The 14479-nt window shown below is 35.5% G+C and overlaps 1 protein-coding gene across 1 annotated transcript; it reads left to right on the top strand.

Moving 5' to 3' along the window:
* The first annotated feature begins 5738 nt into the window (after window positions 1-5738).
* LOC102599627 (proteasome subunit alpha type-5) lies at window positions 5739-12285 on the top strand. The gene is made up of 9 exons (XM_006356813.2): window positions 5739-5916; window positions 6036-6117; window positions 6210-6290; window positions 7454-7567; window positions 7660-7761; window positions 8351-8409; window positions 11442-11544; window positions 11794-11859; window positions 11946-12285. The coding sequence occupies exons 1-9, from the start codon at window positions 5903-5905 to the stop codon at window positions 12036-12038; spliced, it is 714 nt and encodes a 237-aa protein (XP_006356875.1). The 5' UTR covers window positions 5739-5902; the 3' UTR covers window positions 12039-12285.
* The last annotated feature ends 2194 nt before the right edge of the window (window positions 12286-14479 follow it).

Here is a 14479-nt window from a genome sequence, read left to right as displayed (position 1 = left end):
GACATCGTCGCTCATAAAAAGCGACGGACTAAGAGATGCAGTCCGTCGCTTTTTGTAAAATAATTTTAAAAATTATTATTTTAATTAAAAAGCGACGGACGGCATCTCTTAGTCCGTCGCTTTTTAGGAGCGACGATGTCCGTCGCTTTTTCTTCCGTCGTTTTTTAGCAGTTTTTTAGTAGTGATTCTCCTGGGTAATTGGGAGAAGCATGAATTTCTCTCTGTTTCTCATCTTGAATAACCAATGAATATGCTTGACCAATGTTGGGGAGAGGGGAAGATAAAAGAATGTTACTTCTAACCCCTATGAAAGTCTCATTGAGACCCATAAGAAACTATAATAATCTCTCATCCTGATGAGCTTTCACTCCTTTCTCCTTAACACCACAAATACAGTCACAACTACAAGCAGTAAAAGTATTGAGAGCATCCAATTCATCCCAAAGGCTTTTCAATTTTGTAAAATATGCAGAGATACTTGAGTTTCCTTGAACAACAACACTTAGATCTTTCTATAATTGAAAGAATTTTGCTTCATTAGCTTGACCAAATCTATCTTCCAGGTCAGACCACAGAACTTTGGCATTTTGAGAATACAAAACAAATTCAGCAATCTCTTTTGAGAGAGAATTCAAAAGCCAAGAGAGGACCATGTCATTATACCTTGACCAAGCTTTTTGAAGGTTTGTATCAGTAGGAACAACTAGGGATCCATCAATGAATCCTGGTTTGTTCTTTGCTAACAGAGCAATCATAACAGACCTTCTCCAACCTCCATAGCTTTTGCCATCAAAGGCAGTGGAGACCAGATTCATGCCTGGATGATCAGAAGAATAAAGATAAAAAGCATGTGAAGAATCCACTGTATTGGTTACAGGGATCCTATCATTTGCTTGAGTAGTTTGAACCAGAGGTGAATATTCAACTCCAGTCATTTCAGAAAATAAACAGAGAAGGAGAAGAATTTCAAACGAGAGATTAAGCAAGGAAATTCAACCTTGCTCTGATACCATGCAAGAATTAAACAAGACACCAATAAAAAATTTCCTTCTCTGTATTTCTTGATGATGAAACTATACAATTAGTGTTGTATTTATACAAGTGTTGAAGAATCTTTCTACTAACAAACTAGACAGGTGTTTATTTCTAATTGAGCTATTTCTAACAAACAAAATAAATACAAGAAATAAAAGAAATGTTGCAAGAGCTGAAAAACCTAATGATATGTACAGATTTGTTTATTGGATCTGAGTGTATGCTTAAGCCCAAAACGTTTAGGCCCAAAGTTCAGCTGGTAGAAGTCCAAATGAGTCCCACAGTCCAAATATCTCTTTCACCAATAACAACTATCTCTATTCATTACAATAGCCATTCATTTCCCTTGAAACTCGTGTGACAATGACAGCTATAAAATCCAACAAAATAGCCATTTACGAACCATGGGCCATTTTGTAAATTTTATTTGTAGATTTTCCTCCTTTAGGAACTTGACTATGAAGTAGTCATGCCCTAGATCAATCAATATTATTTCTTCCGAGACTTTCCACAGTATGGTTAATTTTTGTTTTAGATATTGGTGGCTTATTCTTTTGCCAAATACCTTGACAATAATGGAGAAAGCCCATGGCTGGTAGATTCTCAATTTCTCCTCCGATGATAAGTAGATGCTATCCTCTTCGTCTTTCTCTGTATCTTCCATACCATCTTCGAGTCGACTCCTTCCTTTGAAGGAACTTGATTCTGTTTCATCGATCATCATATCCGTTAGTTGGTTCACTGATTGGTTTTGCAAGTGTGTGTTAGATTGGGGGGTAAGGCGTAAGTAACATATTCCTGAAGGATGTTTTTTCTATTCCAGACTGATCAAGACAGTGACCATTATTGACTCCTTTCTGAGAGTTGAATCAGGTGGGGCAGGTGGGTTTAAGGTGTCTTGACAGGTATTCATAGCTTGGATGAGATTAGTCGATAATTGGGTTTTTTAGACCACTGCGATAAATGAGCTTTTGAGACTCCGTTTTGTTAACAACAGGTACTCTTTCTGCCTTACTTTAACAAGTAAGCAAGTAAACTACCTTCACGGGTAAGGATCATCTGCCCTATGAAAACGATAACTTTAGAGAGAAGGTAGAGCTTCTCTCACTAGAAGAGAGAGAGAGACGGTTAAGTCATTAATATACTCCTTTTGTGATAAGAAAACCCCATCAAAAGTTCTCACAACTTGAACGCCAAAAAATAATTAAGAGAGCCAAAAATTTTGATAGAAAAGTATTACCCAAGTCTTAAAAATAAACTTATCAACAACATTTTAACTACCCAAGTAACAATCTAGTCATCAACATAAACGATTAAGTAAATAGTGATATCAAACTGATTGTAAATGAAGAGACAATAATCATTATGAGAAACTTGAAAACCCAAGATTAGAAGATATATAGCTATGTAGTTTTGAATACCAAGCTCGTGGTGCCTAATTAAGACCATAAATTATCTTCTTGAGTTTAGAGGCGTATCCAGAATTTCGGAATGATGGATGCTGGGGCGGATGCAGCATATACTTAGGGATGAACCCCCTCGACGGAAAATATTACTATTTATACAATGTTAAAATTATTTTTTAGGTATGTATAATAGATGTCGAACCCCCTTCCACTAGTTCGTGTGTTTACTTCTCAGATTTTGAACCTCCTTATTAAAAATCCGGACTCCGCCACTGGATGGGTGCACTATTATGAAAATGTGAAATCTAATTGGTTTGACATTTTTAGGTTTGTATCATTAAAAATAGTTAAAATTTTAAAATTATTGGTCCAAAATTGAAATGCTTAATTAATTACAACGTCAAAAGTGCTACCAATAACCACTTAAAGAGGTATTACCCAATTTTAGAAAGAAAATAATACAAGATACATATAAAATTCAAATTTCTAATCTCACTGAGAGGTGCACCCAATCATCATCACATTATATGATGCTTCGATTGTGGGTTCACACATCTATATTCAACAAAAAATTAAAAAATATAACTCTACTATATATGATGCCAGGAGGGGAGCATGGGTTCATGTGAACCCGGTGACCCCCTCCTGCATGCTTGAGTTTGCCCACATGTGTAGGCCTTGTGTGGTCAAACAATCTTTCAATCGATCCATATAAACCTTTTTCATTTTATAACCATGCAAGAAGGTATTATTGATACCTAATTGACATAAAGGTCAATTTCTTGTGAAAACCATAATTAAAATAACTCAATATGTAGTGTGTGACTGTGTGTTAAGCAATTAAAAGGCCTCAATATAATCAATGTCTAATCGTTGTGTAAATTCTTGAGTAATGAGATGTGCTTTATATTTTTTGTAATAACCCATCAAAATTGAGCTTCACTCAAAAATTTCATTTAGAGCCAACTAATATTTTCCTTGCAATAAATGGAACAGGCTTCCATGTACCTTGTTTTATAAAGCTTGAATTTTCTCTTCCATGGCTGCTTTATAACCAGGATTATTTAATGCTCTTGATACATATTTTGACTCAACTTTAATGTTGGGCAATAAATTGTGCTCATGCAGTACAACAGGTTGGAAAATAGAGAGAATGAAAGAAGAAGATGGTGTTCTTGACAAGGACTTTGAATAGAGAATCATTGGATTGGATGTAAAAAATTGACTTTTGTTCAGAAAGAGAGGTATGAAATGATTTTTGTATTAGTTTGTGAATATTATTGTTTGCCCCGGTGATCATAGGATGAGTGTTTCCTAATAATTATTGTGGTTAAAAAATAATAAGTGAGAGAGAAATTAAGTAGGATATCATATCTACAACCTGGAATGATGATCTGAATAACTCATTTTTGATAATATATTTGAAGCCACTGAATTTGTTAGATCAAGGATCATCTAGTAGTAGGAGAAGAAAAAATAGGTGGGTTTAGTAAGTATGGAACAATAAAATGAGAATTTCACTTGTTAACAGTAGCATCACAAAATTAAACCTAACATCACCAAGTTGAATGGTTAAAGAAGAATGCATTGTCACAGACTTAGACTTCTGCTAAGCACATCGTGCGACACTTGACAACTCGCTCACGATTTTTTCACCGTCTTGCAAGCTCAAGTAAGCCTTTTTAATATTACATTGCTAAGGGATTAATGAAGAAAGGTACAAGAGAATTGCTTAAAAAGTTTTTGTATTGCTCAACAGTTGGAAGATTTGCTTGATTATGTTACAAATGAATGTCCCTCTATTTATACTACACACCTAAGGGCTAATATATAACTAATGATTATTTTATAAGTTTTTACATATTTACAAATAAGTCCTTTTTTGAATGCCTAACATAACTAGAAGATTCCAAGGACCTTCTATGCAAATTCATGAAATTCTAAAGTCTTAGAAGGAATTCTCCATATATTTATAAAAATTTCCACTAAAGACTATCCTTTTCCAATGTAAGCCTTCCACATGACATCTAAGTGGTATGATGACATGGTATGTCATGACACTCACCTCCACCTAATGTTGAGACGACCACGATATACTCACATATTTATAGAATTTTCCACCAAGGACTATTGTTCTTCTAATGCAAGCCTTCCACATGGATAGTTTTATACCACGTGGAATCTAAATGTCATGATGATATGGTGGGTCATGTCACTCTCCCCCACCTAATGTTGAGACGACTGCAACACACTATTGATGCATTGACTCTGATGTTATTTACAATACACCACTATAATTTGAAAGAATTAGAATTTATAACTTTAGTTAGAATTTTGTTGTTATTTTCTCTCTTGTCTCTTTCTCTCTCTCGCCTCTCTCTGTTCTCTCTATCATCTTTCCCTCGCCTCTCTCCTATCCCTACCCCCTCTCTCTTTCTCGCCTCTTTCTGCTTCCTCTCTTTCAATAAGAATACAAATTATAACAATCAATTATATAAATATTAATGTAGTATTATATATACAAATATAAATGATAACAATCAATTAAATAAATACAATTGATAAGTGTCAACTACATAGATCTTCTTTAGTGATACAAAATACAAATACACATTTATTTACTGATACAACATCGATACAAATGATAACAATCAATTAAATAAATACAATTGATAAGTGTCAACTACATAGATCTTCTTTAGTGATACAAAATACAAATACACATTTATTTACTGATACAACATCGATACAAATGATAACAATCAATTATACAAATACAAATATTGAACTTGATACATTGATACAATTGTATTCAGATAAAAAATGTATTCGTTAATACAATTGATACACCATTAATACAAATAATAACAATCAATTAAACAAATACAAATGTTGAACTTGATACAATTGTACTCGCTGATACAATTTATTTATGGATACAAATTGTATTCGTTAATACAATTGTATTCATTGATACATATACATACAAATTACATATATACAATTATCTAACAGATATATAAATACAACCATTGATACATATATATATTAGTACATATATACAATTATCCAGCAGATATACAAATACAATTCGCCTCTCTCCTCTCTTGCTCGCCTCTCTCCTCCCTCTCTCAATCTCGCTCACCTTTCTTCCCTTCTAACATGTGTTACAAATCGTAATAAGCAAACTATAACTATTTTGACTCAATATATTTCAATCTTTGCTATTTTTTAAAAGTGCCTCTTAGGAAACCCTTATTTTGGGCCCAAATCTTTTCCCCCTTTCTATGTAAACGGGTTAGAAAATCTGACCCGGAAAATACCGAAGCAAGTAACACTCCAAATACGCTATTTCTGCAGAAATGGCTTGTCACTCAAGTTAAAAACAAGTAGAACAAATCGATTCTCAGTCAGTTCTTAGCTATCGCGGATTCTCAAAGCTGTGACGAATCAGATCGAAGATGTTTCTCACTAGGTAAGCTGCATTTTTAGCGTTAATCTAGGGTTTGCTCTCAATACAGTTATGCCCCTTTTTCGTTTTCAAATCTTTGAAGATCTTACTTCTCGGTGTTTTGGCCATTTGGGTCTTTGAAGAACTGAGTATGATAGAGGTGTCAACACTTTCTCTCCTGAAGGAAGGTTGTTTCAAGTTGAATATGCTATTGAAGCCATTAAGGTAATATTATAGCTGGATTTATCATGTGGATTTGTATGATTTAAATGGTTTATTTAGGTTAAGGTTTTTGTTGTTTTTGTGGGTTTTTAAAGTTGGGTTCAACGGCAATTGGGATAAAGACCAAGGAAGGAGTTGTTCTTGCTGTTGAGAAGCGAATTACCTCTCCACTTCTGGTTTGTGCTCTTTGTTTTCCTTTCATATGAGTTTCTGATTTTTGGTTGTTGTTATGGTAACTGGGTTATATGTGTAGCTGATTTGACGGAATAACAAATCATTGCGTTATGAACTTTTTTAGTCCTTCATGGACTACAATGGGGTTGATATGAGACAATTTGCTAAAGGCAAGGGTGAATGGACCAAATACAAAACTCTAGGTGATATTTTTTCATCTGTCCTAGCCTTGGTGGACATAATTATTTGGTATATGTTGCTGGTAGGAGGTGGCAGGTGTCTTGTGGAATTAGTCGAAGTGTGCAAAAGAGGGCATGGACACCACAATCATCACAAAGAAAAAGAAGGAAGGGTGAAAGGACCAAAACTGTAATGGAGGAATAAATTGAATAATTTTGGGTTGTCCAGGGGCAAATTTGTACCTTTTCCCACTTTTTTTTTTATAAGAACAATTCGAGTATTTTGAAAATTAAGGATTATAGGAGCTCTTTGATGTAACGTGAAGTAATATATGTTTAGGATCTTGTTTGTTGTGAAAGAATTTTTTGCTGAACATCTCTTGTTTAAGAAGCTAATGCATAGTAACTTATATCCTTTGGATTCTTTGTAAATTGATCAATCGCAACAAATGAGTGTGGCCTTGAATTTGAATTGGAGTTGATACACAGTTGGTGCATTTATCATTTATGTGGTCATTTTCTCTGTGCTATTAACTATACAATAGCTAATATGGGAGATAGAGAGGTCAAAGCCTTCTCTTGGTTGAGAGGATGTCATCCTGTAGGTCTAAACTTGAATTCTCTACTTTCTTGTGACAAGATACGCTTTAAAGAACTAAACCACACTATCTAGTGCTAGGTAGAATGTTAGGAAGTGCCTTAAACATACTAATAGCTAAAAAAAAGTAGTGTTGAAGTCAATACAAGAAAAGGCTGAGCTTTTTTAAGATCAGGAGTTTTGAAATTAAAGAACTACTTTTCTATTTGTTGCCTGTTGCACTTCTTTATGCTTTCTTGGTTATGACTTTTTGCGAGTTAATTACCGGATCCCAAATAGGATACATACTTTTTCTTAAACTACAAGAAATACTTTTTATTTTGCTAATCTCTCTGTTTATCTGTATTTTTATCTTTCGTGACTCAGATTTGATATTCTTGATTTACAGGAGCCAAGCAGTGTGGAGAAAATTATGGAAATTGATGAGCATATTGGATGTGCAATGAGTGGATTGATAGCTGATGCAAGGACTCTCGTTGAACATGCACGAGTTGAAACTCAGGTATTTAGAGCTAAGGGTTCAACTTCAAATCATACTATGCATTTGAAAATTCACTGACTAAGCCTGCTTATCTATTCCCTCTTTTTCAATAGAATCACAGATTCTCTTATGGCGAGCCCATGACTGTTGAGTCCACAACACAAGCTCTGTGTGATTTGGCCCTGCGATTTGGTGAGGGTGATGAAGAGTCTATGGTTAGCACCTTTTCTTTGACTTAGCAGTTTTGCTATGCTACTTGGGCACAAGCATCCTTCAAGCAAAAAACATTCAAAATCTCAATTCATTACTGTCTAATTTTGACCAAAACTATGTGTGGTTAAAATATTTTGTTATTCCCGTTTATTTTGATTAAAATCTCAGGAGCTCAAATATAGTTAGACCATTAAATTTTCTTGTTCGTGTTGCTACTTGAGTGGGGAAAAATTGTACTTCATTGACTGAATTGAGCTGTTTCATTTTATGTGGCTGGTATTTATCTATAATCTGAGTGGATGTCCTGGTTAATAATGGTTTTTTTCTGTGTGGATCTGGCTCATTGCATAGAAGATTTTTGTTGTGCTAACCTAGTGTCTGCTGTTTTGTTTTTCTTCTCTTGAAAAATCTATTAAACTGAAATGATGTGAGCTAATATCTAAAATCTTATTAAAGGAGCAAACACGCTATCTAGAACTAAATTGACTCAACTTATCAACATGAATGCATTGACATTCCTTGTTTTTCCTATTTCAACTAGTGGAAGATTCAAGTCTCACACCTAAATGCATTATCTTTGGTATCTTGCAGTCCAGACCTTTTGGAGTATCACTTCTCATTGCTGGTCATGATGAGAATGGTCCTAGCTTGTAAGTATTTGTTTCCCACTAGATTGTTGGAAAATATGGCAGTATACTCTATAGTTTCTTCTCTGTTTGTGTTTGATCATATCCGGTGTAGCTGCATGCTATCATCTATCAGTTTGTTCATCTTGTTCTTTTTTTTGATTGTTATCATGTTCTGAATTTTCTTTAGAATGCAAGCGAATATATAACTTTTTTTTCTCCTGTACCTTCGATTTTGAGGAACATGGCCATGAAAATTGGGTCCGCCAGCTTAATAGCCAAACACAATTAAGCCTCCTATTTATTACCTTATATTCCGTGCTTCTCAAGTTTGAAAAAATATTCCGAGTTGTTCCATTGCTTCGTCTTTACAGAGTCCTATAGTCCACTTAGTTTCATGTAGTTTCATTCATTTTCTCTTTGTACAACAACATACCCAGTGTGATGAATTCCGGGGAGGGTGAGGTGTACGCAGACCTTACGTTTATCTTTGTAGGGTAGATTTCAAATAAACCCTTGGCTCAATCAAAGCGTTTTTCCTAAACAGGTTCTTTGTCAAAAAAAGAAAGCGTTTTTTCCAAAACAGGTTTGAATAATAGAGTAGAAAAGAACTATGATGGAAATATAGACCTCTATCACTATTCCTTAGGAGTAGATAATCGCTTAAAGTCTCTGCCATAATACTACGAAAGATGACCAACTGCTCCTAGTTCTGAAACTCGAGTTAGCTATTACAAAATCAAAAGACCTTGCAAAATCCAAGAGTGTAACTCCTCCTTTGTTTCTACCAGTGTTGTGACAGGCGATCACCTCATCGCCAATGGCGAGAGGCAAGGCGAGGCGACCCTTCATCACCTTTTTGCTTTGTGGCGAGGCGATATTCAAAAGGCGACGCCATGGAGTCAATGGTGACAAAGGCGAGAGGCGAGAAATGTGTCGCCTTTTGTATTTTCTTAAAAAAACTGACCAATTTAAGGCTTAAAAGTGAGAAGGTAATTTTAGGGTTTTCTTTCGAATTTGCACAGTTGCACTCTTGGACTGCGACTCCAACAAGTCTACTCGACTAGACTTCTCCGGCGACCGCCCAGACTTTTACGGGCAACTCCAATGTCCAACTAATACGTATTTCTTCTTCTAGTTTCTTTTTTCTTCTTCTTCAATCTTCAGAGTTACTTCTACCTCTGTTATCTTCTCACTGTTTTGACTTTTGTTCTGTTTTTTTCAAATTCAAGTTCTAGACTTTTAGTATGAACTACCTATTTTCAGTTTTTGAATTGAAATATTTGGTAATATGTATTGAGATTTTGATTATTTATATATGCAATCAAGCATTTTAATGTTTTGGTATTTATTGGTGCCACACTTAAAAAATGTGAGTGCCTCGCCGCTTGCCTCGCAGACCCTTGTCGCCTTTCGCCGTCCAAAACATTGGTTTCTACCCCCAAAACCAAGATTACCATGCACATCATCATAGCCCCTTGAAGTTGTCTCAGTGTGGCCATTGAAATCTTCTCATGAGAATATCTTCTTGGTGTGAGGGATACCTTGTATTATTTTTTTTGATAATCGAGAAATCTGTTTGTGACCCGCCCTTTGGACCAATCACAGTCTTCTACACTCGGTGGATAATGGGCCCGCCCCTCTACCCTTCTCCACTTAAATACTGGACTTCGCTTTGCATGGTGTGGGGCATGAACCTGCGACCTAAGCCACAAGTCCTCCACCTTTTGCCACTTGAGCTAGGCCTTGGGGGCTACCTTGTATTATCTCATCCAAATTCTCCCAAAAGTGCTTTTTGACCTCATCGTTCAGGTCCATTTCTGATGCGTAAGCACCAATTATGTTAAAAGTAAGTCCACCAACAACTAGCTTAATAACCACCATCCTGTCATGCACCCTCCTTACCTCTACCACTTGCTCCTGATGTTCCCCCATCTCTAAATGCCTATTCCATTCCTACTTCTCGAGATTCCCGAGTACCACAATTTATACCCATATACATCCCTTGCCTTATTTCTCTTTGTGAATAAATGAAATGATATATATTGTGCTTGTCCTGAACGCTAGTGATTTCTTTGTATCATGAGTACATGACTGCTGCTTCTTCATGGTTTGTGCATTAGCAAATTCCTGTATATTTTCTGCTGATAAAAAAGTTGGTTGCTTGCTAGTTCAACCCCTTACCAACATGGAATAACTTTCTGTGGACATGTTGCGCTGCAGTTTCTATCCCAGTAATTCTTGCCATTCATCAAATCTGCATACAAGATTATGATCCAAGCTTCTTCTTTTTCTTTCTTTCCTTTTTCCATGTAACTTCCTTGAATAATTAGCTTTATGTATGTGTGCACACACTTGCACGCATGTCAGTAAGTCTTAATTCTTAATTCATTTAGTGAAACTGACTGGGTTTTGAAAAGGGAAAAAAAATTTCACTTTGGTGCAACGTTTCCCTCTTCTTTCCCTTGCCTCAATATTCTCCCATCTAATATTACTTAATTAGGTAGTCAGTTGCATTTTCTGTTAGCGTGGACTTCCTCACAACTCATAATGAGCTTGTGTTACTCTAGGCATGGATGTGACTTGCCTTATTTATATTTATTTCATGGGAAACACAAGACAACTGAAACCAGCAAACAATGATGATACTAAAATTCTAATGCTAGAAGTAGTTATATAATTCTCATATTCTGGTATAACCTTCTAACATGAAAATTGTAACTATTACGTTTATGTTATTTCAAGAATTAAGTGGGCTACTGTATATTGTAAATATACTTTGAAGGAAACAGTCGTACTGAGCTAAACGGCTGTGCTATTTAATATTATGGTATAACCTTCTAACATGATAATTGTAACTATTAATTTATGTTATTTCAAGAATTAAGTGGGCTACTGTGTATTGTACATATACTTTGAAGGAAATATAGCCGTACTGAGCTAGTTGGCTGTACAGCCATTAGTTGAAATCCTAATTGCTGTTATCCTTTAAATTCATCCTAGGGGCCATCTGGTACCTTGTTGCCTCTAACAACAATAGGCCTTTTGATATGCAGATACTATACTGATCCTTCTGGCACTTTCTGGCAATGCAACGCAAAAGCCATTGGTTCAGGTTCAGAAGGTGCTGACAGCTCTCTTCAGGAGCAATTCAACAAGGTATATAAGTTTGATTTTTATTTTCTAGTTAAACTGTCATATCTTTTGTACATTGTTCATTCTTCATGGATTTGGATATTTTTATGATCTTAACCTCCCCTAAAACCTTTGTCCTCTCAGAAAAAAGAGAAAAAAATCACTGACAATTTACTATGACTAGAGTAGTAGATCAGCTATTTCTGGACCCAAGTAATTGGTATAATACGGTTTTGAAAGCCGATCTGAAGTGAATTATTTGCTGTTCTGCAGGACCTTACCCTCAAGGAGGCCGAAACCATAGCGCTGTCAATTCTGAAGCAAGTGATGGAAGAAAAGGTAATCTCCATGACACTGCATTTTCATTATCATCTGTATGCTCTACCTCTGCTATTGATTGAAAATCACATGTCATTCGATTTCAGGTGACTCCCAATAACGTTGATATTGCGAGGGTATCACCAACTTATCACCTCTACTCCCCTTCTGAGGTGGAAGATGTTATCAGCCGCCTATAAGAAGAAAAACGCTCTTGTTATGCTTGTACTTGATTCTATGTTATGGGCAATGTTTGCTTTCAATTGTTCTAGAATTTGTGAATTGTTTTTGCCCCTTCAAGCATGATACATTTTTAGCTTTGAGTTACATTTTCCTTCAAGGACAAAACTCAAACCCTTTATGTTGCTTGACGAAATTTGATACAATGGGATAGATTATTTGGCGATGAGGCTTAAGATTGCAGAAAAACTAAAATGTTTCATGTGTTGGAATTTTTTTTCTCTTCATTTTAAAGCATTTAATTTCTCACAAATGTTGGATCATTTTGGAAAGAAGAAAATCATTTTCTTGAAAGTGCATTTGGATCCAGCTTTATCCAACAAAATAAAAATTTCACTTGAATTGGTGTGCCTCTTTAGTGAGGGACTACCACTATACAAGCATTTTATCCCTACTTGTATGAGTGTTTATCTTAGTGTTTGAGCTGGGTTTTACTTTAAGATAATTCGTATCATTTGCTAAATGTAAAAAAAAAATAAAAAAAAATAGAATTGGTTCTTCGATTTCAACCTTTTTGGGTTCTTTTATCGTTACATGAAATACAAATTTATTCATCATCATTCAAATATATAATAGTTACATGTAAATTTACCCATAAGTCGGTATTTTTATTTGTTTGTGCGCTCTTTATATATATATATATAAAAAAAAAATTTAATTGAGAAGCCATTAGATAAAGCTACTCTAATTGTAGCTTAGGAGATCTCATTGGGGAGATTTTGGGCATCATAGGGGTATCAAGTTGAGGAGGTTAACGGAGTTATTCGTTAGATGAGAAGGGATAGGGAGATTGAGCCAAATGAGATTTCGGTAAAATTTTGGTAGGACACATGAATAGCAGGTATGGATTGACTAACTAGGTTGTTTAACATCGTTTTTAGGCATGAAGGTGGAGTACAATGATCTCAAGTCAAAATTGCAACAACTATAGGGTTATCAATTTTCTAAGCAACATAATGAAAGTTTGAGAGAGGGTAATGAAGATGAGTATAAGGAAGAGTATCACCGCGAATTAATTTGATTTCATGTCAGACATTCAACTAGAAAATCCATACATCTTTTAAGGAGATTAATGGAGCAATATAGGGAGAGGAAGGACTTACATAGAAAAAGTTTACAACAAAGTTTCTGGAGGGAAGGGTTCCTATGGAGATGTTTGGAGGCTAAATATGTACTAGTAGTTTACATTAGAACATAAGGATGTGTATAATGGAGCCAAGACGCAAGTGACGACAGTTGGAGAAGACTCAAACACTTTGCATTCATGATGTGGTTACACCAGGGATCAACTCTAAACCCGTTGCTTGTTACCTTGGTGAATGGTGATAGATAAACTGACAAAACATATCTAAGAAGAGGTGTCATGATGTATGCGATTTGCGAATAACATAATTTTGATTGACGAGGCTTGCGATGAAGTTAATGAAAGACCGAAGGTTAGGAGACATGTCCTGAAATCTAAAGGGTTCAAGTTGAGTAAAACTAAGACAGTACTCGGAGTGCAAGTTTAGTGACGTAACACACGTGGTAGATGTGGATGTAAAATATTGATGCACTATTCATCTCTAAGAAAAAATGTTTCAAGTATCTGTGGTCAACAATCCAAGAAAATGGTGAGATTGACGATGATGTTACACATCATATCGGAGTAGGGTGGATGAAATGGAAGCTCACATCCGGTATCTTGTGTGATAAGATAAGAATGTACCTCCAAACTCTAAAGGTAGGTTTTATAAATTAGTGGTCAAACCAACTATGTTGTATGAGGCAAAATGTTAGTCGGTCAATAACTTGCACGTCTAGAAGATGAGAGTAGCGGCAATGAGTGTTGGAATGGATGTGTGAGCATCGATCCTAGGAGAGATAATTTCTCGAGAAGAGATGGAAAACATGTTCAATAACATTTGATTGAATAGTTGACCCAGTCCCTTATTGTTTGAAGAAACCCTCCATTAAATCAGAAATGAAACTATTTGGGACATGATGGACGAGACGTGAGAAGCGAGATTGAGATGGTTCGGGCATATGAAGAGAAGATGCACAAATACCCCATTGAAGAGGTCTGAGAGGTTGACTATAGTGAGTATAAAGAGAGGTGGAGGAAGACTGAAAAAGTCTTGGCCTCTTGGGGATAGGTGATTAGACAACATGGCACACCTACAACTTACCGATGATATGATCCTAGATAAGAAAATTTGGAGTCAAGAATTATTAGGGTAGAAGTTAGTAGATAGTCGAACATTGTCTAGTTTCCTAATTATTACCTTGTTACTGTTATTATTGCTCTCCAATTATCTCATTCTTGATTTTAATACTACTCATTGTTTTCTTTGTTGTAGTTACCGTATTTTGTTCATTGCTACTTGTTTTGTTCTTAATTGTATTTAGATAGCTCCGGTAT

This window comes from Solanum tuberosum, unplaced genomic scaffold, assembly GCF_000226075.1.
Source record: "Solanum tuberosum cultivar DM 1-3 516 R44 unplaced genomic scaffold, SolTub_3.0 scf00232, whole genome shotgun sequence".
Taxonomy (NCBI): Eukaryota; Viridiplantae; Streptophyta; class Magnoliopsida; order Solanales; family Solanaceae; genus Solanum; species Solanum tuberosum.
Note: the sequence above shows the minus strand (reverse complement) of the source record. Positions and strands in the feature narration are given on the sequence as shown.